This window comes from Agelaius phoeniceus, chromosome 4 (assembly GCF_051311805.1).
Source record: "Agelaius phoeniceus isolate bAgePho1 chromosome 4, bAgePho1.hap1, whole genome shotgun sequence".
Classification (NCBI taxonomy): Eukaryota; Metazoa; Chordata; class Aves; order Passeriformes; family Icteridae; genus Agelaius; species Agelaius phoeniceus.
The window spans coordinates 67,565,968-67,590,550 of NC_135268.1; the positions used below are offsets into that span (position 1 = coordinate 67,565,968).

Genomic DNA, 24,583 nt, shown 5'->3' on the forward strand with positions numbered 1-24,583 from the left:
CAAAGAGGTAAATAACTAATTCTGCCTAACATTCCCCCTGTAAAACCTGATATGCTTTTTCTCCTTAGAGAAGTCAGGTAAAAGCCTCATTTAGCTTAGACAGTGCAATTCAAAGTCTCAAACCCAGCCCCTGACAATGGTGCTTTATACATGCTGGAGTTTGCATGTTTGTTTCTGCTGAGGTCTCCACTGAGCTGTTTCTCCACATAAAACTGCTCTCCACATCCTTCACAACATGCAGGGACAATTCCCTCAGAAGTTCCTGAGGTATAAATCAAGATAAACCAGATAAATCAAACCTGACTGAAAAGCTGGACCCAGACAAACTGAGAACTCACTGCAGTAAGGAAGGAAAATGCTTAGGTATAATTTTTAATTTCCATCTAGCCAGCACAGGGGTTATCTATTCAAGGATTCAACAGCAGCTACTTAATACACAGAAAAGTATGACTGAGATGCCATCAGATTAGGAAAGGCACTCTGGGGACATCTAACCCAGAAGAAGCACATCACATTGTGAGGAAAAGAGGGAAGAATTTCAGAAATGGATAGAAGTAACTCTTGGGAACTGTAGCTTTGATTCCCATATGAAAGAAATCTCAAGCAGACTCCAAGATGCAATGTGAACCTGTAAAATAGCTATCAGAGACCTAAAAACATTCAGCTTAAGGCTCAAATACAAGAGAAGTAATCTTATTAACCAGAGTAGAAATAAAGGTTTGTGACTGCACAGTCATTCCTCATATAATTTTGGATAAAGATGAAACTTGGATAACCAGTAGACTGCTTCCATGCTAATAGTCCCAAGTCAGATGGGTTCCTCTATCACCTCCTGTAAAACAGCAATAGGACTCCCCTGTTCTGAAGCATTATTGCATGGGTAAGTAATGCTTGCAATGAGACAAGAACTGCCAACTAAAGTGGGTGCTTTGGACTAGAGCTGAGAATTGCTCCATTTTTATGTGGGAAAGCACATCCCTCAAAAGAGATCATTTCCCATGTGGGTCAGAGCACAGCTGCAAGCCAGGCCAAGACCACCAAGGGCAGGAAGGAATCTCTCATTCTTTGGCATCAGCCAAAAATTCTATTCTATGGGATAAGAACAATTTCAGGGGCTGCACAGCTCCATCCCTTACCTCATCCACCCTAAGGCTTTATACCAATGGAACCAACAACTGACCAAAAAGACCAAAAATATGGAAAATCTCCTGTAGAAAGGAGATTTTATTTCCCCCTGAAGTTTTCCTTGAAATGAATAATGGCTCAATTTTCCAGGGCTGAGCAATGCCAGCCATACAAGGGCAGGTCACTCATCAGTGCTATCAGCAACATCAGTGCCCAGTGGTGAGATCTGAGCAACCATATGAAAATTATTTCCAGTGGTGTTTCTTTTTCAGCCAAATATTCCTCTTTAGCACCACAGTGTATTTTAAATGACCCTGTGGTCCCACAGGAGAGCTGGCCTCTTGTCAGCTGCAGACATCAGATGCAAGTGTAAATAAGGATTATACAAATGGGAGGTCATTAAAATTCTGGTAATGCTAATTTGGCATGACACCTCTAATGGGTTATATCTTCACACTTCAATTATCTAATCACCTAAATTCTTTTAACAAATTTACATTTCATTTTATACATCAAGATTCAAATTGACTTCTTCAATTCTACCTCCACCCAAACTGCACCCAATTTCTGTATTTAATATCATCACCAATTTTGAGACTATAGTTATTAACCACATAAACACACAGATAATACAACTGCATGTGTCTATATACTTATGCACAGAACTTGTCCTTCTAAATAAATTTTCATTTTTAACAAGTTTTTCAGTTCTCAGGAGAAACACAAAACTTATCTTGTTGGTAGGATACATCTTTGTGAGAGAAGTGAAAGGAAATAAAGTGACATTTAAATCAATAATTTACATGTCACATTTCAATCCATTTCCACAGTCATGTTTTACAGCTTTGTTTTCTGGTTTACTGTATCAAGTTAATTTGGCTTGTTCAGGAAAAGTAACAACAAAAGGAAAAGTAGCTTTTAGCTATACACACTTTCCACATAACACTGGGATTTTATTTTATGTGGGAGGTTTAATGTTCTAGTTAGAACATTCCACTCATCCAGACTTTCATTTTCTAAGCTGTAATTTTCAGGAATTCTGAGTTATTTTCAGAACTGGGAACATACATAATAGCTTTAAATGGCAGTAAGTAAAGCTGAATGTATTCAGAAGCATCAAGAATGATTAATTTCTTTCAAAATGTTATTTTTTAATGAATGTATCAGATAAAGAACAGCCAAGTGTGACCATTAGCTCCTACATAACCACAGGTATACAAAACGAGAGGTTTTGTTTTCTGATTGACTTCTTCACTATAATGTATTTTCCTATCAGCAAAAGTTTAAATAAAAATTGGGAATTTCTTAATCCATTTTGATTTTTAAAATATCCCTGAGTAGATAGCAGGGTTCTTCTTTTATCCTTCCCTATAAAAAGGAATTCAAATAGCAGCCAAGTATTGTGTTAGCGTGATACAGGGTGGTAAGATGCTTTATTTTTCAGAAATATGTGTCCATGAGGAAGATGGGATAAAAGGGAAGAGGTGAATACATTTCACTTCCAGTGGAAACTGGCAAGTACAAACAGAATTTTGCATGTTAGAATTACTTAGGCTGCTGCAAAAGATATGAAAAACGAGTTCCAGGTGGTAGCTGCAGCCTGACTTTTATGAGGTAAACTGCAGAATTGGGACAAATAAGCATCAACATTGAAAAAGCAACAGCAACAGCACCAGTCTTACACAAATACTCATGGAAAAATGCAGGAGCAAGACACTGCTCACTGGTTTTTTAACTTAAAGCTTTCTGATGGCAGCTACCCTTCTCCACAATGTACTGAAACCTTGGGAGTCCTCAAATATACTGAGTTACACAGAAGTAAAGCTGCAGATTTACTAAGCAAGAGGTACAAAGGACAAGGAGCAATGCACTGAAGTCGAATTAAGATGAACTTTCTTCAGTAACACCACTCTCAATTTCACAAGAACACAAGTAAGCATAACTTCCTTTAAAAATTATCTACTTTTACTAAGAACGCAAAATTATAGTTTGTCATCTGGTATGTGCTCTGTGGCTGTAATTCTGCACTTGAAGGCTGAGCTGCATTTAACATCTTCTGACATCAATACCTAAACAAAAAGAGCCACCCTGCAGAGCTTTAAGTTGGCCACTCTATGGGAGGAAGTAGCTGTGCATATCCAGCTGCTATTAATACAGGTGATGGAACAGCCCCTTATCCCAGCTCACCAGACTGGCACCAGCACTTGTATGTGACATTCAGGCTCATTGCCAACCTCACTTTGCAATCCCTTCACTCCCAGTGTGTGCTCTGCACACCTACAAGCACACAGGTTGCTGCTCCTGGCTCTGAGCTCCTGAGGAAGATGATGGAATGGAGTAAGCTGTGGTAGATGATGTGTGCTCTGCACACCTACAAGCACTCAGGGTGCTGCTCCTGGCTCTGAGCTCCTGAGAAGATGATGGAATGGAGTAAGCTGTGGAAGATGATGTGTGCTCTGCACACCTACAAGCACACAGGGTGCTGCTCCTGGCTCTGAGCTCCTGAGGAAGGTGATGGAATGGAATAAACTGCTCGTCTCAGTTGCTCCTGCTCCTAGAAGTATTTGTTTATCCAGAGCCAATCACTGCCCTGGTGTCCATGTAATGACTTCCTCAGAGCAGGCAGAGATTACCCACACTGCTGATCACTTGATTACTTCAGCATGGCTGTTTATTTACCTTGGTGCAGCAGTGACACGCAGGGATAAAGCTTGTCACAGCTGGGCAAACTCACCATATTCCTTCCGCAGGTGGTCTGGAATGTGGGGCTCATAACCTTCCTTCTCAGGGACCTCCACAAACTCATCTTCATCCTCATCATCATCATCTGAGGCTTTCATCTACAGAGATATTTTTGTTGGGGTTATTTTCTCTTTATTTTCATGTGAAGACTGTTTTTCATTTCCTTTCACGCTGAAAATATTTTGCAAACATCCTGACAGCCCTACTGAGACTTCTCTATGTCAAAAATATTTCCCTAATTATGTATTTAATCTTTATCTAAGATTAGGTCTTTGCTTAACATTTTATCTCTAAAGCCATTCTCTATCCTAAGGGCTTCTTTAAAGCCCCTTTTATCCATTAGAACACATGCAGTTGGGGAGGTCTGAGAAAGTGTGAAGCTATAAAATAAGACCAAAAAATCTTAAAATAACATCAAGATTTTGACTTAATGAGCAAATTACAGTCTTAACTCTTCTCATTTTGATGATTTTACTCATTTACTAGCACTCAAATAATCTGTGGCATGTTAAATGGTATCACAAATTGTTTAAGAGCTCAAAACCAGAGCAGGCAAACAGGAGGAGAAGCCAAAGAATGGGTAAGCTAATAGTGACTCAAATAAGAATATTCAGATCTGTATACTACAGTGGTACAGTGTGTTTTTTCACAACAGCACTAAGAATAATTTCATAAATTCATTCCTTAACTGATTTGGTACATCCCAACCATTTATACCACCAGACAGCACACACTACTCTGATAAAGACCAACAAAACAAGATTTTCTTAAATGTGCACTTGGTCTGTCTTGCTCATGGAAATTGAGGATCTATGAGTAGGTGGGGAAAAAAAAAAGGAGATCCAACTAATCAGTGTAATTAATCCACATAAGTGGCTTCCTATGTATAACTTTAGCTAGCAACTGCTGTGTATGTGCCATCAAATCTGTACTTTTTCTAAGCTTGTTCCATACCTGAAAATGACTTCTATTTCTAAACTGCACATAAGCTAAAAGAATCTGTGTCACCAGACATGGCCTGTACTATCAGAGCTTCAAAAAAGCAAATGCCAACTAGCCTAAAAAGGCAACAATGATGGAGGCTTAAAGCTTTATTTCCTTTGCCCATGTTCAGAGTCACCTCATTCCCAACAACATAATTAGCACTTTATTATTGTATGTTTGCCATGTGCTTTTACAAGAAAATAGTAAAAGGTATCCACTAAACCCAACCTTAGCACAGGCTATCACTTCTTCCACTTCATTGCAGCAACCCAATTGACAAGGAATAGCATAATTTCCACTATTTTCATCTGTGTTCTTTACTTCTATTAGTGCACCTGGATTCTGTTAATATTCATACCAACCACTCATTGTTACAAGCACCAGAGGATACTGCAGGTTTTGCCTGCAGCAGAATTTTCCCAATCTAATTCACTACTCTAATCTTGTGTCACAGCTGAGTTCCTTTAAATCATACATACACTCTAAAGCCAAAAATCTAGCAGCTAACCTTGGTTTATCAAATGTGGTTAAAAAATTAAAATAAATAATAACTTAAAAAAACCCAGTATTTCTTTTTGGCCACAATTAATTGTAAGTGGGACTGTATTAATTTCTAATAAAGAATGTTGATGGCTATTAATACAAAAATATACATTAACACATAATGAATGGATGGTACAAGTTAGAAGTAAAATTCTACAAGCAGGACATCATCAAAATTTTCATGTTCAGGTTCCATTTCTTACCTAGCTATAAAAAAAAGATTTCATCAAGGTAAAATTTGTCATAGATGATCTCAGTCTGCAACTTTGTGTCATAATGTACAAACTGACTAACTTTCATATCATAAAAAGGGAAAGTAAATTCAGTGTATTCTGTATTCCCTTTGTTTTCACTCAGTCTGTAAACAAATAAACAGCAACAGGTTTAAGGAACAGAGAAATAGTGTTAGACAACAAGAGGACAAAACTCAGTCCAGCCTGATCATTTAACTTAAGTTGCCAGATTATACCTAAAAGAGCAGGGATACAATACCAGTACTTCCTTGCATGTCATATCTGAGAGGACTAGAGGGAAAGCAGAGTACTATCTTTAATTGAAATTTCACCTAATTTGTTCATATCACTCAAGGCACATATCTCTCTGTATGGTAATATTCTAAAATTCAGTGGATCTCACTAATCCTCCACTGGAAAACTGCACTGGAAGCAACTTTGCTGTATTACCTGCATGATCTCAAACTTTAAAGCACATGAAAAGCCTGGCAGAGAAAAGGCATAATCAGATGCAAATTCACTTTGTTTAGGTACAATCCATGAACTGTGCATTCAAGTACTATAGAAAACATTAATCATAGGAAACTGTAATTTTTGTTATCAGTCTAACACTAATCAAAAGGGAAACCTGTCACTACCACTGACCTGTGAAACGTCCCAATTATACTCTTCAGAAATGACAGGAGCACTTAACTTCCTCACTGGGTAAATGACGACAATCAATCAACTTTGAATAACAATGAGCCACGGAGCTGAAAATTATTTTTTGTATAGAATCTACCCAGGAATTTATGAAAGGTGAAAAGCAACCCAAGGTTTTAGGGGCATTATGGCTTTCAGCTAGTGCAGCACATATCAAACACTAAACAGAATTTATGTGTTTTAATTTTCTAAAAGGTAGATGTGGACTTGGTGCTACAATGCATAACATATAATGCCAGATTTTAAATATGGGGGTCATTTTCATAAAATATTATGCTTATTGTTCACACCCTTGAATTTCCCTGGAGCCTTCTATTAAATTTAGATTTCCTGAAAAAAAAAATTAACTGCTTAGCTAACTATCAGGAATTAAGCCCTCTTTTCCCTTCAAACAGACATAAAGTCTTTATCTTGATAAAATCCTTAACAAGTTAAATAAGTTATCTTTTTACTTTAAAATATTGAAGTTGTCACTGCTGGAAATTCAAGAAGTTGCACAGTAATAGCAGGTAGTTATATCTCAATTTACTTCATTCCAGTGGTACTTTATCAGAACCATCCTATTTATGTATGTTTGTTCCATTTCCTTGCAAGAGAAAGTGGGAGAGCTCATGGACAATATTATTAGTTAGAAAAGAATGTCTTTTTAAAGTTCCAAAAAGCAACTTCTACAGAGGTAGTGGGAAAGCTCAACCCCCTCCTATCTATGCTTCCACTACAGGAAAACTTTTTCAGTCAATTAAAAAAATAAAAATAAACAATCCACCATTAAATCAGAAGAAATAAATATTTAAGACAGTAGTTTTAAGTGGCCAAATAAGTAAATTATAATCCTTTAGGAATGAGGGGTTACTTGCAACCATGAAAAAGGAGACTAAGATAAAAACATGAAATTTCTAGTGTGCCATGGCTGAAGGGAAGTAAAGCATAAGAGCAAGTGATAAATACCACAATGGAAAGCTTTTCTTGTAGTGTACAAGATTAAATACCTCGCAGATAGGTAGTCACAAAACTGCTTGTTTCTCAATCACCTGTCAAAGAATGTGAGAAAGAAGCTCCTGGGTTCAAATCCATTCTAATTATCAGGTGATATGAGGAAACTCTGGAACACAGTCTTAGCACAGATGGAGGGTGAACAGCCCCTCTCTGTCACTAGAGAATGGTCCATCAGAGCCCCAGACATCAGAGGCTGCTTGCACCACCACTGACCCTCAAGTTCCAAGGGAAAGGGAATTTTTACCCTGTTAATCTGCTCTAAAATGCTGGTATTTATTTTTGTATTTATTTATCTAAGTCATAGAATGATGTATTTGCAAAACTATGTGTTGGTTGTTGGTTTCTTTAACATGGGTAGGATCACTAACTAGGTAGCTGTATTCCTGTGAGAAGAAATGGGATTTAGCTAGGCAATTTTCAGAGTCTTGAGCTGGACTTATTTACATATGAGAATATGGTTTAAAAAAAGACAGAAAATATACAGGTATTATTTTCACTGTAATCACTTAGAACATTTTCACAATTTTCCTGATTTTTCACTAAAAACTGAAAATAGTGCTGACTATTCCAACTAGACGAGTGCAATCAAATCATTTCCTCCCTAACTCATTAAAAAAAAAAATTGAAAAAACAGATGTTTCTTTATTACTCTGCATTATTAAAAAACCTGGAAAAAGCACAGGATGCAAGTAGAAATGCAATTGTTTCTTTTACTTTGCAGTCAATGCTCCAACAGCCTCCATCTGTTGGTGCAGCTCAGGGCAACCAGAGCCCCAGTTAAGGGCCTTGTTCACCCATCCCAACCAGTAATAAATGTGAAAAAAGCCTCCACCCACCACACAGCACTTGGAAAGATGTGAAGAAAAGCCCTGGATCCTTTGCTCACTTTTATACAAATTGACTGCTACATTCTGTTAAGAGGATTTAAAAACCCGAGTCTCTGCAATCATAATTAAAGCAAGCAATAAAATTACTGAAATATACAATGCAATCAGTTTACAGGACTAGATGTACAGCCACTACTAATTATCTTAGAAAAAGAAGCAAGAGAAAAGATAGCACATGAAGAAGTCATATCTACTCACTAAAACACCACTTGCAAACTACAGCTGGGACCATTAAATAAATTTTGCATGGTCTAATTAACTTGGTTTGCAATCTCAATTACTTTTCACCCAAGAAATCACTTTTGTTCTGTTTTATGCGTGCCTGTTTCCCTTTTCTAAAAAAAAAATGATGTAAGACATCCTCAGACAAGTGAACTCTAAACTTCATTTGTCTTTCAGCAGGCTTGATGGCTATGCATTTAAAAACCCATTCTATCTTATAAACTAAAAATTAAATGTACTCAGCTGTGATGGTCGTCATTGCATCTGCTATTTATATGCTAATACCCTCACTGAAAGATCTTGCAAATTATTCCACCATGCCAATATCTCATGTGCATCTACTCAAAGCCAACTAAATATTTTTCTAGAAGATTTTGGTTAGGGACCCAGAATATTTATTGCTGTAGAACCTAGTTAGAGGGGCAACCTTAAGCACATGCATTTTTTATTCAACCATAACACAAAACATACTTCAGGTATGTTAAAATGAAATTTGGGGATATTCTATGCAAGAAAACAGTGACTGGGGTAAAATTCTTCAGTGCCAGTAACAGAAACTGAGTAGTCAGTGTATCTTTAATGTAAAGACACATTCCTCCTTTTCCATTCTTTTATATCATCCAACACAGGATGATGACATGGAAATAAATGCTGGCATTTGGACAGATTTTAGAACCATGCTCGAGTTTTCTCATGTGCAACACAAGGAAAACACAAACTACGAACAGAGCTGTCTTTATAAGAACCTCCCACACAGCCTCCCTCCCCTTCACTTTGTGATATGAACATAAATTCAAACCCCATGACTGCAAATTAGATATGTGGTCCAGGCAAAGCACATTTTATGTTCACCCGTAAAAGTATCACCATTCATTCTAGGTGTAGTTGCTCAACAGCACATAAGCATCTTGGCCAGGCTGACTTTTATTTAGGAATGCACTTTTCACATTATTTCCTAATTTCCAGGAGTTAGCAAAAATGCTTGAAGGGTTCCAGCCCAACACTTTGCCAGAGTACACTGGAGAATGAACACACCTTGCTCCAAATTGCTTTAGCAATATAACAACTACCTGATGAACCAGTTTTTCCCTAAAGCAAGAGTCTGTGAGGATTCTCACAGTCCTGGGGGGACAAGCTCAAAAACCAGTTCAAAAGACTCTGCATCTTCATTAATCCTTTCAAAAAAACTGGTATGTCCAAGAGACCCAGTGGACCAGTGTGTGCCTTCACAGTTTCAGAGGGCAGAAAATAAAGGCAGTCTAGAAAAATGGTACATTGGACAAAATTATTACCTCAGAAAGATTTTGTAAGGCAAGTTCAGTATTTCTTTAGCAATAACCACCCAAGATGTGTCCTCAGATGTATTTTCATACCTCACTACTTGAGCTCCTACCATCCACCAAAATCGTGGTTGCATAAACCATCTTAATCCTTAAGCAGGTACATCAAAAGGGCCAAGTTCTCTTGCACAATTCACATTTTTCAGAAAGTATCACATTCAGGGGAGATGCAACAGTTTTAGTTAAACTAGTGAAGGCTTCCACGTCTAACAATAACATCTCAATTAAGTAAACCTAATTTATTACAGACAGGTAAAAAATTATTCTATGCAAATACACATAACCTTACATGTATTTCTGATTGTGGATTTCAGGTACAAAGACATTTTAGATGTGGATATATTTACTTTCATATTGCTCATCAGCTAAATTTAAATGCATTAATATATGCTTCAAGCCTAAAACTTTTCTTCCTTTTCCATTTTTATAAATACACATTTAGCAATTTACCTCTATGGACCTCACAAAAAAATTCACTTCAAAACACTATTTCCCCTTGCAAGGTAGGATGGATAAAAAGCAGGAAGCAAATTTGTATCTCCTACTTAGAGAATACACACTGCTCAGTATTCATAGATGAATCAAGGGAGATGACCCTTGGGCCTGAAAAACTTAAATACTTAACATGAGGGTTAACCTGATGATGGAGACATCCTCCTTTATTTTCCACTCTATTAGAGGGGCTCCAAATTGCATTGTGCGACCTGCGAATCACACAGGGCTCAGAGGTCGTCACAGTGACAGCCCCAAGAATTCATGGCTAGATCTGCATAACAAGATATTTTTAATAACTTCATAGCAGTGGCAGGCTGCATGGCCAGGGCAAAGCATGAAACACACCACAGCAACATTCAGCTCTAGGGAAGAGACAAAACCAACCAAACCCATCACCCAGCTATCAGACACTTTAATGAGGGACTGCTGTTCTGAGGGCTAATTTTACAGTTTTATTTTATATCAGTCCTACATCCTAATAAAACTTGAAAAAATAGAAAGCTCTTTTAGCTGAAAAGTGATCATTTAACAGAAATAATAAGAACATGACAAACATGACAGTAAAAATAACACCAATTAAAACAGGAAGGAGGGAAGAGGGAGCATTAAGTAAATACTTATGACCTAGTTAATATTCTGTGTTTACTTTTACAGTTATGGTTGATCTGGCTTTTTTGATAAATATTACCTAGACAAAAAAATCCAAACAATTTAAATGTTGCCTGGGCTACCAATTTGACCATATAAATATTAATAAATTTTACTATTTATTCTGACCACATTACATGCTAACAATGTATAAATCTGGTAAAGAACATCTTTAGGAATAATGCTGCTGTAGTTATCAAATAGTCCTATATTTCTCTACAGAAAACATACTAACAATCAACATCAAGTTATCATTTAAACCTTAAAATTAAATGCTTCCAGTTTTCATAGGGCAACTTCTTGCTAAGAGTTGCAGTTTTTGTTAAAAAGCAGCACCTGGGGAAAAGAGTTCCCTACAAAGGTGCCTCTCTTGCTGCATGGTCTGAGCATGTTTCAGTAAATGTGGTTTCAGGCACTGTGAGGGATCACTGATGACAATTACCTAACCCCCAGAAACTAAAATTTCTCCAAAATGAACAAGAGAAAAAACTGTAAGGATGTAACTACAGGAAGCTGTTACAGAGAGCTGTCAACAGGACTGGATTCTCTATGGCTACAGAAGCAGAAAAAGAAATCTAAAATTCAAGTGCAGCTCTTTTTTTTTTTTTCCTAAAGCAAGCACTAACTTAACAAAAAGACAGACTTGAAAAGAGCTGGTTATAAAGCTACAAAATTATTAGGTAGAAATAACTCATTAGAATTGCTAAAATGCCCAACTGTAGTTGAAGACATGGGGAAAAAAATCAGCAAGTGTTGTAACCAAGTAATTGGCAGAACTCTTAGCTTAATTTATAACATATTAAAATTTAAACCTTTTAATGTATTTTAGGACTAAATTAGCAGCAAATATTTAAATTGTAAATTTGTAACAATTTTCTGAAAAAATCTTACTTGTATTATAGTGAGGTTTGAGTATCAGGTTCTGGACAACACAAGGACAGGCTCCTCCAAATCTAATTATTAATGGCATTATTGAGTTCAACCAGATGTTTCACATGGATAAAATTAAGTACACGAATAAATCAAGATCCAAGCACATGCTTAGATTTGACAGAAGATAAGGAAAGGTGAAACAAAAAGTAATGAATACAGTTAATGAAATGAAAAACTGTATATCCCTGGTTGTTAATGTAACTTGAAATTTAAAATTCAAAGTGTAACAGGTCTGTTAAATGATCCCTCTGCTGACAGACACATGAATGGGATGCTTCTCACAGCATCTTTCCTCCTGGATTCTGTCTGCCCAAGTTTTAGCCAGCCTCAGTACTAAACCTTCCACAGCTTCCCAAGGTAATCACATAAGACAGAAGCATATTTTGAGTGTACAAAATCCAGCTAATGAGCTACATTTCTGTTAATAATGTCAGGATTTCAAGTATTATCCTAACGGGTAAGTCTTTATGGAAAGGATGTAAGTGAAAGGTGGCATGCATGATTTAAAATACAGAACATACTCGTCCTCTCTAAAATTGCAAGATCATTTGCACCTAATCAGCAGCAAATCAGACATTAAACAAGAAAAAAATTAAATTCCAGTATTATAAGAAAAGGAAGAAGACATTGAGAAACAAATCTATTTCTAACCAGCAATAAAAAAAATTAAGAACAATTTGATCATAAGTTATTCCTGCAAAAGAACTGAAAGTCTGGAAACAGTAGTGTCCATTTAACCACCAATCTAAGCCAATAATTACAGCTGAACTTTTACAATATTTCATAGAGTCACGAATTAACTTGAAATCTCTCTGGTGTTGCTGTTTCAGGTAAGTTTACCTGGAAACACAGACTGAGCAGATGGCTGGCTCTGGATCAAGGTGGCACAGAGAAAATGTGGAGCATGCAGTTTGCACTCCCTCTACTGGGCACTGGAATTATCCTGAGCAGGCACTCAGAGAAGAAAGGTTCCTGTCTGAGCACTGTGCTACCGTGAAATAAAAGCCTTTTTACAGCTCCCACTCTCTTCAGCCAAACCCAGATTCACAGAAAAATGAATTTCAAAACCCTCAAAATGTTTATACCCTCAAAATGCATTTCCTGTCAGAAACCTGACTGACACCCCAAAGAAGGATTTAACTACAGTGAACATAACCCATGTAAGCACACAAAATCTCATTTACCTTTGACCAATATGTGTAGTCTGTGATTTTTTTGTCCACCCATCTGAAAAAGTAACACCTTGTAAAAATGCCTTGACTTCTGATCTACTGGGAGCACAGCAGTGGGAATGGAGAATGTGTGGACTGGGCAACTGGGTTGTATTAATAATTATAAAATCTGCTTCAAGGGATTTGTTTCTAGACAGTTAAAGGATAACATTTGTTTTTCTTTTCCCTTTCCTCCCACAGCTCCTGAGAGGCAAGCACAAAACACAGGCTGCTTGTGCTGGCAGGGTGTGAGTGTCACATAGAAATGATGGCCCTCCTTGTAATTAAAACTCTCTGATGGTTTGTGTTCTTCACTCTCATGGAGGAGAAAAGTAAAAGTAGTTACAGCTCATGTCACTATAAACCACTTAAAGTCAAAGTGTCTCACTGTATAAAGTTCTGTGCTTTCCTTCAAGAGACTTTGTATAAAAGGGAAGTTCCCTAAACCTCCAGGAGGTTCTCCTGTGGTTTGAAAAGCAGTTTGACATTTTCATTTTTCAGTAAAGGTAAAAAAGAACTTGAGAGAAAATAACTTGTGCTAATTGTGTAACAGGTTCTGATTGCCAAAGGCACCTGCCTTGGAGGCTTGTGCTCTGTGATATGGAAAATGAAATGAGAAACAATGGAAAGCATGGATGTAATAATAAGGACTGCCAAAAGCACACACCTTGTGAACCAAGCAAATATTTCCTCTGTGGAATCAGGCCACGTAACCACCAATTTCTTGCTCTCAGTGTAATTTATATCAAGCTACACTGCAGGTATATTCATATTAAACTGCAGCATCAAGAATCACTCCAGATATATACAATTATTTGCATTTCAGCCATATCCATGTGTAACTGATCAGCTAAAAGAGAGTAGCAATGACACATGGCAAATGTAAGGCACCCCAGGACCTTTCCTCTTTGAAGTGGCAATTTAAATCTCTGTGGGATCCAGAGTTATAGTGGAATTCACAGTAATAAATCTCCAGTTTCATTGTCTCTCAATAAACTCTTCCCTTTATCAACTTTCTTGATCTCAGTTTGAGGATGGGTAAAGCCTTTACTCCCTCTGTTCCCAGACAGAACAGAAAAAAACCACAGAATAGAACAGATGAAAAGGGGGGAAATCAGTCACCACAGAAACCTGGAGATTGAGCACGAAGAAAATGCAGAAAGTCCCAGGAGCATGGGCAAGCCCAAGTCTCCAGCCAAGCTGCCAAGTCCTGTCACTCTGTTTTATATTTGCTAATTAAATAAAACCTCTCTCCCTGAAAGAATGGGTTGCTGTGGTGCAGGATCATAATGACAGTTGAAATGAGCAAGTGCACAAACAATTCACCCTCACATTCTCCAGTTAAGGATACGGCTACCTCAGAGTGCAGAACTGCCATCCTGTCCAAACACAGAGATGGCACAGACCACCCCCAAACCCATCTACATGGGACCCTGTGCACTCAGCCACTGATCCACACTGTCCCTCTCTGCTCCCTGAGCTTTATCTCCAGCTGTGCTCATCCCCACACGTGAGCAGCTCCAGCACTTGTGGTCCCAGGTGCCACCAAATCCCATCTGGGAGCCAGGGCTGTGCAGGACAGCCAGGCTGTCACTACTGCTTCTCTTGGCTTCAGACATACAGAGACAGCAAAACTGGCATGGCAAGAGCTCCAAGGACACGAGGACACCTGGACAAAGCCACAACACCTAACACAGGCAGCAATGCTCAAGAGAAGAGGAGATGTGTGCAGTGTTCCACATGCTGACATGTAAATATTTGACAGATGGGGATTCAATAACCATGGTCTAAGAGATTCTGTTTATTTTGTTCTACTAGACTCCCAATTTGCCATGTTTTTATGTTTCAATAAAGTCATCTGACACATGAATAAAATATAATTTATGCAGTTTCCTTCTGCTGTACAAAGCTCTCTGTGTTCAGGTTATAAATTTAAAATAGCTCAGCACTAACACTAAATTTAGTTATTTTCCACTGGAGAGAAACCCTAGGAATATTTATATATTGTTTTCAATGCTTAAGTTAACTCAGTCTGCATTGCCTCACTTTCAAAGTATTGTGAGCATTATGTGCTTCCTATCTTTCTGTCCTCTTAACAATGGCATTTATTAGCTTTCAAATTAATAAAGTTACTAGTTTTAAACATGCTATAGAAGCATACAGACAGCATTGGTCACTCTAAGTGGTAACAATACCACTGTTAACACACACACAGATCACATTCACACACACACATGAAAATCAAGGCTTGAATGTCTTTTATATCTTACAAGAAATATAGCAACCAATATTCCATGCAGAGGTGCAGCAAATGAAGTCCTGTCAAGCAAATGGCAGGAATGACAGCAGATGTCTGGATTCCTTCATAGCTGGTTGCATAAAGGTAGCACACATATTTCACTGGAGACAAAAGCCTCTGACAAGACAGTCTTTCAGTACTTTTCATTCAGAGTTGGCATTTTTGACTGGTGTGGCACATCAGGAAGTGTTAAGATGATGAATCAGATTAATCTTGATTTAGCTTCATTTGTACAATGAAGGCAAAGTCTACAACACTCAGTCGTGGCTAAAGGAGGCTGCACAATTTAGCTCAAAGTGTTATGTCCAGATCAAATCCTTACAATCCAGTAAATCCAAACCAGACTCTAGTCTGGACTCTGACCCAAAGCACTTATTTTCATGTCAAGCTATGCAGTTATTTCATTTCATCACAGCCAACAGAAATTAGTATCATGCAGCTCTGCTTTTTATCTATGTAAACAGGCCATAAACTCCTTTTTGGGTCTGAATAATGAATTTGATCTTTCAGCTTCTGTTTACTCACAAAGTCTACCTATTTCACAAGAACTGTCATAGGTAGTTAATCTCTGTGAAATAAGGTTGATAATCTCTGTGAAATAAGTTGGATGCTCTAAACTTTCCTATCATAACCTTAATCACATTACATGTTTAGTACAGAGTAAATGCTACATAGCAGAGAAATGACTTTCCTCAACTGAGAGACTCTAAGGGTTTAGCAAATTGTGAAAGAACAAGAGCAACACAGTGTCTATTGAGAAATATGCACAAAAGAAGCTGAGGACTTAACAGTGTTACACATAAAGCAGCTAAGAGTAAATACAATCTGCACTTACCCACTTCTCTATCCTAAACAACAACAGGGATGCCTAAACAGTTTTGTTCTAATAACCAGGCCCCTGGAATATTATCCAGGTGTTTACTGCTCCTTGAGGGAAGCTACAATCAGCTGAACTAATGTACTTTACAATAAAACCTGTGTTGAAAAGTTTCCCAGGTTAGGGCTTAAGAGAAAGAGCATTTTTCTGTATACAAGCTAAACTTTACTAATGGCCTGCTCTAGTAAAACAGAATTTTAAGAAACTCACCACTTTTCTTTTTCTTGCTTTAAAGGAAATGTCCATTTCCTTGTATTTCTTCATAGCAGTCTCCATTTTATTCTTGAGTTCAATGGCACGTCTTAGCCTATCATCATTGACTCCTGCTCTGGTAAGTAGCTGCAAACCAAGAAAACAACATCCTTATTCTTTTCTAGAAATCTGAGCCAAAAAATATTTCCAGTTTTCCCCCATAATTAATGAAATAGCATCACAAATTCCTTTGTTGTACAAGTGACAATTAGTGAAGCCAATTCAATTTCTATCCAGACTATAAAACTAACAGCAACTAGTGAAGCCAAAGAATGAACAGATATTACAAACATCTTCTGAGAGTGCCCTCCAGTAGGCCAAATTCCATGCAGGAGGCTCCATGACACACTGCTAAGCTGATAGAGAGCTGTCTAACAAAAATAAGCTGTGCTTTACTTTAAGACTTTGCAAAGAAGCCAAGTTTTACCTATCCTAAAAAAAAAAGAAAAAAAAAAAAAAAAGAGAATTGCCCATAGGTACCACAGCCAAGGCTGAGAGCTATCCAACAAGCTCCTGCAGCATCCTTTAGTCCACCCTCACTGAAATGGAAATCTTCTCTGATTGCTCCTGTTTCTTCAACCTTCACTTCCTTGTGGTTCACTCTCCCTCAAGCTTTACTGTATCCCAGTCCTTCTTTCACCATCTTTTTACTAAAAAATGAAGAAAAAAAAATTTCTCTCATTATCACACCTGAATCCAGGATTGCACAGAAGGCCAGAACTTATTTCTGAGAAGTTTGTGAGCATCCATGACACTGTTTATGATAGCAGTATTGTCTTCATTCTCTTGCACTTTTATATCTGCTCAAAACAGGGGAAAAGAGTTAGTGCATGACATTTATGGTATCTGCACTACAGGAGCTTAAGAAGGCAAATTACTCTAAGACATTTGATCACTTCAGGGAGAGTTACAAACATCAGAATGCTTCTCTGCTCAGTATTAATTATTCTATTACTATCCACACACTCAAAAAATCTGAGGAAAATATGAAAAGTGTTCAATGCAACATGTCAGAAAGAGTTGTTTAGCCATCATTATGAAGGAATGACCAAATAAATCACAGACGGGTTCAGTCTTACTATTTTCATTACATCTTGTCCCAAGTTCAAATGAATTATTGTACCAATTTCTTCATATTCAATACAAAATAATCCCTACCCTGGTAGTAACAGGGACTTGATTGTCAAAGAAGCCAAGTATGTTTATCCAAGTGAAAGTTATACTTTTCACCCATTGTTGTCAGCAAAACGAGAAGCAGGTATCACCCTTACTGTCTGCACATGGAATTCCCTTAGGGCAGGAATTGTAACAGATTTCCAAAACACAAACCATCCTGATTTTTCTGCAGGTAACTCACACTAGCACAGTTATACAAAAATGGTGTAATCACTTGCAAGCAAAACTACTTTCTTGCAAGGAAGAAGTTTCAGAAACATCCAATTGTAAGATTTTTAAACTAGCAGCTTATTCCCCAGCTACAGAGGGAAAGAGGTGAATAGCAAAGAGGAAGAAATTTGTATTTGATAAACAGATTGATTTTAAACACAAAAGACTCATTATAGCTACTATGAAGTGCCATAATGGGCTTGCAACAACTATTACAAAAATTCAATCTTAGAAGGTAATTAATGAAATCTGCTAATCACACAAAAGAATACCCAAAACGAAGAACAGTTACTAGAGGAACCAGAAACAGAAAAATAAATAATAAACTAAAAAAAAAATTAAAAAAAAAAATCAAAGTGGTGTCCAGGAATCCCAAAGCAAAATGGTGTCCAGTAACCCCAGCATTAAAGTAACAGAAACAAAACCAAAACCACAAGCACAAAACACTTCAGAGAAAGGATGCCTCCAGCTACATGTCAGAAGTTTTTCCAGGTACCTGTGGAGATTTCAAGGTCTAGAGTATATTTATGTGAAATAAGCCCATGGTTCCTAACAAAAGTCTGGTAATCATCATCATCATCATCATCATCAAGAGCAGGGCCACTGTATCGACCATCTGAGCCTGTGCCTCCATCCAGCTCTTCTTGCTCAGCCTTCTCATCTGCCTCCTTGTTTCCATCAGCTGTAACACACTGAGAAACAGGCAGAATGTCCTTGCTGCAGCAGGGCTGCTCATCATCCATGCACCCCAGAGAGGATGGGGTAACTTCCCCCTGGGAGGACAAGGGGGATGCAGGTCCGGCCTCATTAGCAGATGTTTGTTTGCTGAGCTCAGGGTCAATCTCGTTCACCCCAAAATTGAGAGGATCTGGCATCAGCAGCTGGAAACAGTTTTCCATCTCTGTCAGTGTATCAGCAATCTCTTGGGACAGTTCTATCAAGACACAATTTTTTATAAAATCATTAGATACTGTAAAGTGTTAATGTCTGCAGAGCAGACCCAGAGGTACAAAGCAAATATGACTGCCAAAGGGGGAAGCCATTTCTCCACTGACAACTGAGCCACACAGATCTTCCTCTTCTGCAGAAATTGTCCTTATAAAAGTGACAGTCCCTAAGCAGGAAATCTAGAATTTCAGAATCTACATGCCAGACATGTAGAATCAGGGCTCCTCCTTTCCTTAGCCTCTCTAAAATTTCACTATGTAAAGATTACTCAAGTGCTTCATAGAATTTGAAGGAAAATGAGGTTCAATGAGATATTCTTAGTGATGCTGGTGGGTATTCATTTTACAGCCATGAATTTTATTGCTGTGTGTAGGAATAGCCATGAATGTATGTTATTGCTCAAAGAGATGCTACGGATATAAGTTACTTTAGAAAAGTTAAATCTCTTTAAAATTCCACTATAGTGCATGAAAACATTTCCAGCATGCAGAATAAATGCAGACACAATTGCATGCATTACATACACCAAAGTAATTTAACTAAATAACCCTTTAAACTGCAGCATAATATACTTACTATTTCTGTTATTCTTTGGGGTGACAGAAATGTGTCTGCTATGCACATATTGCTCAGAGACTCAGGCCCCAGTTACATTTTCTAGCTGCACTGTGACACTTTTCACAGTTATCCTACACTGCATCCAGGATTCCTGTGCAGACCATTGCCTGTATTTCTGGAACACAAGGACTGTATATATAAGTAATGCCATAGGCCAACAAGGCATGGGGAAGTCTGTGCCTAACAGAAATTAAGTCACTAGCTCCAAGAAGTCTCATGATTTGTTTACTTGGGGTGATGCACTCATACTTTACTGAATTAGAGACCAGACCTTTACTTGATAACATTTTCTTTCTTTTCCATCTCTTCCTACTAAACTCACATGACAGTCACTTCTTTCCCTGATATTCTTTAGGTGACAGAAAGGGAGGGCTAGCTCCAACAAATGCAGTATTCCTGCTTTCTGTGCTCAGCTATTATCTGGGTAGCTATTCTCTCAATTTATTTTATACAACCTTAAAAAGGTTGCTTTAAAAATGAACAAAAACAAAAAATGCACTAAAAGAAGCAAAGGAACCAACCTTCCATTTCTTTTTCAGTTCTTTTGACTTTTTCTTTGTAAATGTTCTCCAGTCGTTTTTGCTTCTCCTCTTCCCTCCTCCTTTCAGCCACAGTTCTGGCATGCACATCCTGAAAATCCACCTAAGGAGGAAATTAAGAAAAAAGTGTAACATTCCTCCTAAGAAATATATAGAAAATCCATTTCCTAAGATCCTTATCTGTGGTGAAAAATCCTGTAACATCAGCCATCAGCCAGAAGCTCAGCAGCATCTCCTTTTATCTCTTCTCCCCCTTGAATCAATAACTGCAGAGTTTTTACTCCTACTAATAAAGGACTGTTGAGAATCAATGGCTTTCAAAAGGAAATCATAAGGTAGAGAAACAAACCCCTTAAACCCCTTAGATTTTCACATCTAGAGTGCAGGAAGAAACAGGGCTTTGGGAGACTTCTGTCACAGCACTGGAGACCAGGAGTGAGGGAGAATGAGCAGGAAGAGACTATGCAGGGGAGATATTAAGATTACATGAAAACATCACACCATGCCCACCAGGAATTTTAGGAAAATTTGTAAGCACTATAACAACCAGTGTGTGTGTGTGTGTGTGTATAAAACTTAAAAAAGAACTTTGTAAGAAAAGAAAGTAAAAGAGAAGACCTTCAATTTTATTAAGGAAGACCTAATTTGTGATTTTACAATTCCATTGCTGGATTTTGATATTGAGAGAAAAAACATTCAGTCTCACTTCCTTATGGCTGAATTATAAATATTAATCTGAGCAACTCAAAACACTGTTTCTTAAAATATTAGCAATATTTGCTTTGGTGTTTGTTTCTTTTTTTTTTAAGTTTGGTCTTAGAAGGGATTGAAAACACAAAAAAAATTCACTCCTGTTTTAAAGAAGGGAGGCTTGATTGCATTAATGTGGAAGGAAACCTTTTTGAAAGACACAGAATTTCCTTTGACTGCTACCACATAACTTTTATGAACTGCCAGACAGACAGTGCTGAGTAAGGCTGCACTTTGCTGACTGTGCAGCCCACAGATTCTCTTGCAATGTCTCCATCACGAGCACTCAGTGAAGATTTGTTATTCTTTCCACTGCTAGACGATCAAGCATGTCAACATCCACTAGTGGCTCTCAACAACCTACAACAAAGTTCTGGAGTCACACAAATGTTTTTATCTAACAGCTGTCAGAGAAACTGGCATGGAGGGTCTCCATCAGTTTAGGAACAGGCACACTCACCAAGCTGGTTTTTCAGTAGGGAATGGGTGGGCAGAAGGGTGGGAGGGAAGGGATCTGGTTTCACAAGCTACTGCATCATGCAGAGCACCAGAGTGAGCTTTCTTGGTTTTCAGGACCTGATTTTTCTACAGGTTTGCAAAGCTCCCCACACAGAACTGGGAGAAACAGATCCACCCAAAGAGCAACACTGCCCACAAAAGCAGAACAAAGATGCAGAGCCCAGGAACTGCAGCCACCATTTGCTGCTAGTCAGACTGGAGTGCACAGAAAACCAGACACAGCTACAGCCTCCTAAAGCACAACTTCTGCCTCCTGCCAGAGTACCTGCAGTGGAGTCATCTGCCCATCCTTTCCCAGTCTCTGTACCAAAAGGACCATGAAGCCTTTTATTGCTGGTCTGCAATTATGGAACTAAATGTTTGAGGAGCAACTGAAAGGATGCCAAGCAGCAGGCTGAGACAATTACTGCAACTTTTGTGAAAATATTGGAATACAGCAGTACCATACTCTGTGTGCATCTGAAATCCTGTTCTGTAATTCCATCCATGCATTCCTCAGCCACAAAGATACCACAATATGAGTCACGTGCCCAAATATGCAAACACTTGGAAATATGTGGAATATTTTTCCTCTTTCTTCTTCTTTTAAACTCTGAGATGGGAGTTTGAAAACAATTACTTTCATGTATACTGAAGCATTATTTGCTCTTGAAGTCAAACATTTATAGAGGCACTTACTTGGTACCTATTACTACAGACCTACTAACATTAACAGAGGGGGAAGTTCTTTAGCTTTACACCCTAAAAGAGCAGCAGCTGTCATCTTCTGACTGTTTATAGAGTCATTTTGGTGATCATTAAGAAAAACCCAATCAAAACCCAACTATGGGCCACACACAGAGCTAACACTCCACCCAAGCTGCCCCATACTACTGTGCCAAACCAGTAAAACTCAACAGTGATGTATTTTACCACAAAAAAGTAGAAATGCCTCCTCAAAACTTTTGGTTGCTTCTCACACTTCAAGCATTAAGCTGGCAAAAGGCCACTTGGCTCACATCAAATCTTCTGAGTACAAGAGTTACCAAACTACCTGAGATTGCTTCTATTGATATAAATGTTTGTAGAGGAGCTCAAATCCAGCTGTTCTAGAAAACAGCACAGCTTGTTCAAAACCTGGAGAGGGATCCCCCAGTTGTTACTGGGGAGCAGCCACTGACCCCAGGAGCACAGACAGACCTGCCACACTTCAGCAGAGCTGTTGAACACTTGTGTGAAACTGTATTACATGTTAAAGCCCCTTTGTCACAGTCTTGCACTTCCTGCCACTGTCATTTTGTTTTCTTCCTTTCTTAAACAAGATAAGAAAGGGTAATTCAAAGACAATCATATTTTGTGAGCAGATACAAAAATCTGTATAAAAAACCAGCACAGCACAGTTCAGTAGGGAGCACCATTAGCTTACTGTGGAATCAGAACAACAGAAATACTTCATGTATCACAAAAGCTTTTCATCTGCTGTTAGGAATCTGAATCTGTCTTTGTGAAGAGAAAGAAAAGCAGTATGTTTACTGAGAGCCTGTTATTATCATTGTAGTAGTGTGAATGCTAGAATAGCGTTGCAAATTTCACTGTTGCACCTCAGAAGACAGACTAAAGCAGCAGAATGTTCCAAACACAGTTACTTGAAGTGACATCTAAAAGCTAAGGTTTACATGAAATTTCTCTTCCATAAAAGCTCTTTTCTGGCACAGTAACACTGCAGCTGAGGGTGGCAGGCATGTATACTGGCAAACTTGTACAGTAAAGGGGACCTAGAATGGGGCAGCTCAGTACAGAAATCAAGCTAGTTTAAACTAGCTACAGAAAGATTTAACAGCTGTTTGTCCTCAGTTTAATGCATGACCATTACTGCCCTTCCCAAAAGAGCTAAACCTTGGGGCTCCAGTCAGGCAGGAATCAGTGGGTGAAAGCCAGCTAGTGAGCAGTACTTGCACCCTGAAAAAGGCACAGCCCAGCCATGAGTACAAGACCAGAGTTTTAAATACCTACAGTACTGCAAGATGACCAGAAAGCCTGGGGTTTGTTTTCCAAAGACCATCCTCAACACGAGGTCTCCTACATGCAATGTCGTCCCCTACAGCTTTCTTTTTTTTTAACATTTATTGGTTTCCTTACTTTAAACATCTCCTGGTGATCATCACCTGATACTACACAGTGGAGTAAAAAGCGCCGAGTACCTTCTTGTTCTGCTTTAGGAAGTGGTATCCCAGGGAAAGCTGCTTGTAGGCTTCCCCATATTTCTCGTGCCAGTCCTGCACTGCCTTGATGGCTGCTTTCCTCAGCTTCTGCGCCACCTCCTTGGGCGGGGGAAGCGGCTGCTCGTGGTCTATGCCCACCGTGAGCTCCAGGAGCTCCTGGAAGTTGGAGATGAGCAGCGTCCTGAAGTGGTGGGACCTGGCGAACAGCTCCTGCACCACCTGGAAGGCGGAGAAGCGCATCTCGGCGTGCTCCTCTCGGAGCCGCGTCAGCAGCAGGTGGTACGCGTGGCTGATGTGCTCCTCCGACGACCTGAGCACGGAGAAAACGAAGGAAAAGAAGGAGAAGATATTAAAAAAGACACTCATTATGTAAAAACGTAAGCGTGGGGACATCATTTATTTAAAATTTTAAGTGAACAGCTTCTGTGCTGGCAGCATCCAGTCGCCGCAGCAGGCCCCAGAAGAGCACTCGGGGCTGCTCCGCCCGGGACCGCCGACCTGGGGACAACAGCGGGCCCGGCTCCGTCCCTCCCTCCGGCCGTACTTGCAGATCTTCTTCAGCTCCTTCATCCTGCCGGGCTCCAGCTGCGGCTCCCCCGACGTGGTGAGCTCCTCCACCAGCTCAGCCAGGCGCTTCTCCATCTCCGCCGGCACCGGAGCTGCCGGGACAGCCGCCCCGAAGGTCCCTCAAGGCGGGGGAACCCCGGCCGGGACGCAGCAGCGCCGACGGGCCCGACCGCGACTGGGCGGCGCCATCTTCCGGGCTCTCAGCGGAGCCCCGCCTCTGAGGAAACCCCGCCCCAGAGGAAACCCCGCCCCTCGCGCGGACACGCCTTTTGTAATGGCCACGCCCATAAGTACATACGCCCTTCGGTGAGCCACGCCCACATGGAACCACGCCCACAGAGTGCTGACCCGCGCTCCTCCCCATTGACCACGCCTCCGTGCGAGCCCCGCCCCTTTGGGGTGCTCCCCCCGCCCCGGCGGGTGGTACCTTCTTCCCCCCCCCCTCCCGGCACCAACCATCTCCCCCGCCCACGTGACGTGCCGGCACCCGGAAGCGCGGCCGGGGAAGGGCGGGGAAAGCCTTAAAGGCGCCGCGCTCCGGTTTTGTGTGAGGGGGTGTTGTGTTT

At 39.5% G+C, this 24,583-nt stretch overlaps 1 protein-coding gene across 6 annotated transcripts in view; it reads right to left on the reverse strand.

Annotated features, from left to right (window-relative positions):
* UVSSA (UV stimulated scaffold protein A) overlaps positions 1 to 24,240 on the reverse strand; it is a 46,177-nt gene extending 21,937 nt beyond the window's left edge. For 2 of the 6 annotated variants that reach the window (XR_013182173.1, XM_054632615.2), the window contains exons 1-7: positions 23,949 to 24,240; positions 23,368 to 23,760; positions 19,963 to 20,083; positions 18,372 to 18,809; positions 17,180 to 17,289; positions 16,448 to 16,576; positions 3,860 to 3,965 (exon numbers count right to left, since the gene is read on the reverse strand). Coding sequence is in view for 5 of the 6 variants with exons in the window: in XM_054632615.2 (XP_054488590.2) it covers positions 3,860 to 3,965; positions 16,448 to 16,576; positions 17,180 to 17,289; positions 18,372 to 18,809; positions 19,963 to 20,083; positions 23,368 to 23,760; positions 23,949 to 24,092 (1,441 nt within the window). In the remaining variant the exon portion in view is untranslated. The remainder of the gene's footprint in view (positions 1 to 3,859; positions 3,966 to 16,447; positions 16,577 to 17,179; positions 17,290 to 18,371; positions 18,810 to 19,962; positions 20,084 to 23,367; positions 23,761 to 23,948) is intronic. The other 4 variants (XM_054632616.2, XM_054632617.2, XM_077177826.1 and 1 more) reach the window with 4 other exon arrangements.
* Positions 24,241 to 24,583: the final 343 nt, after the last annotated feature.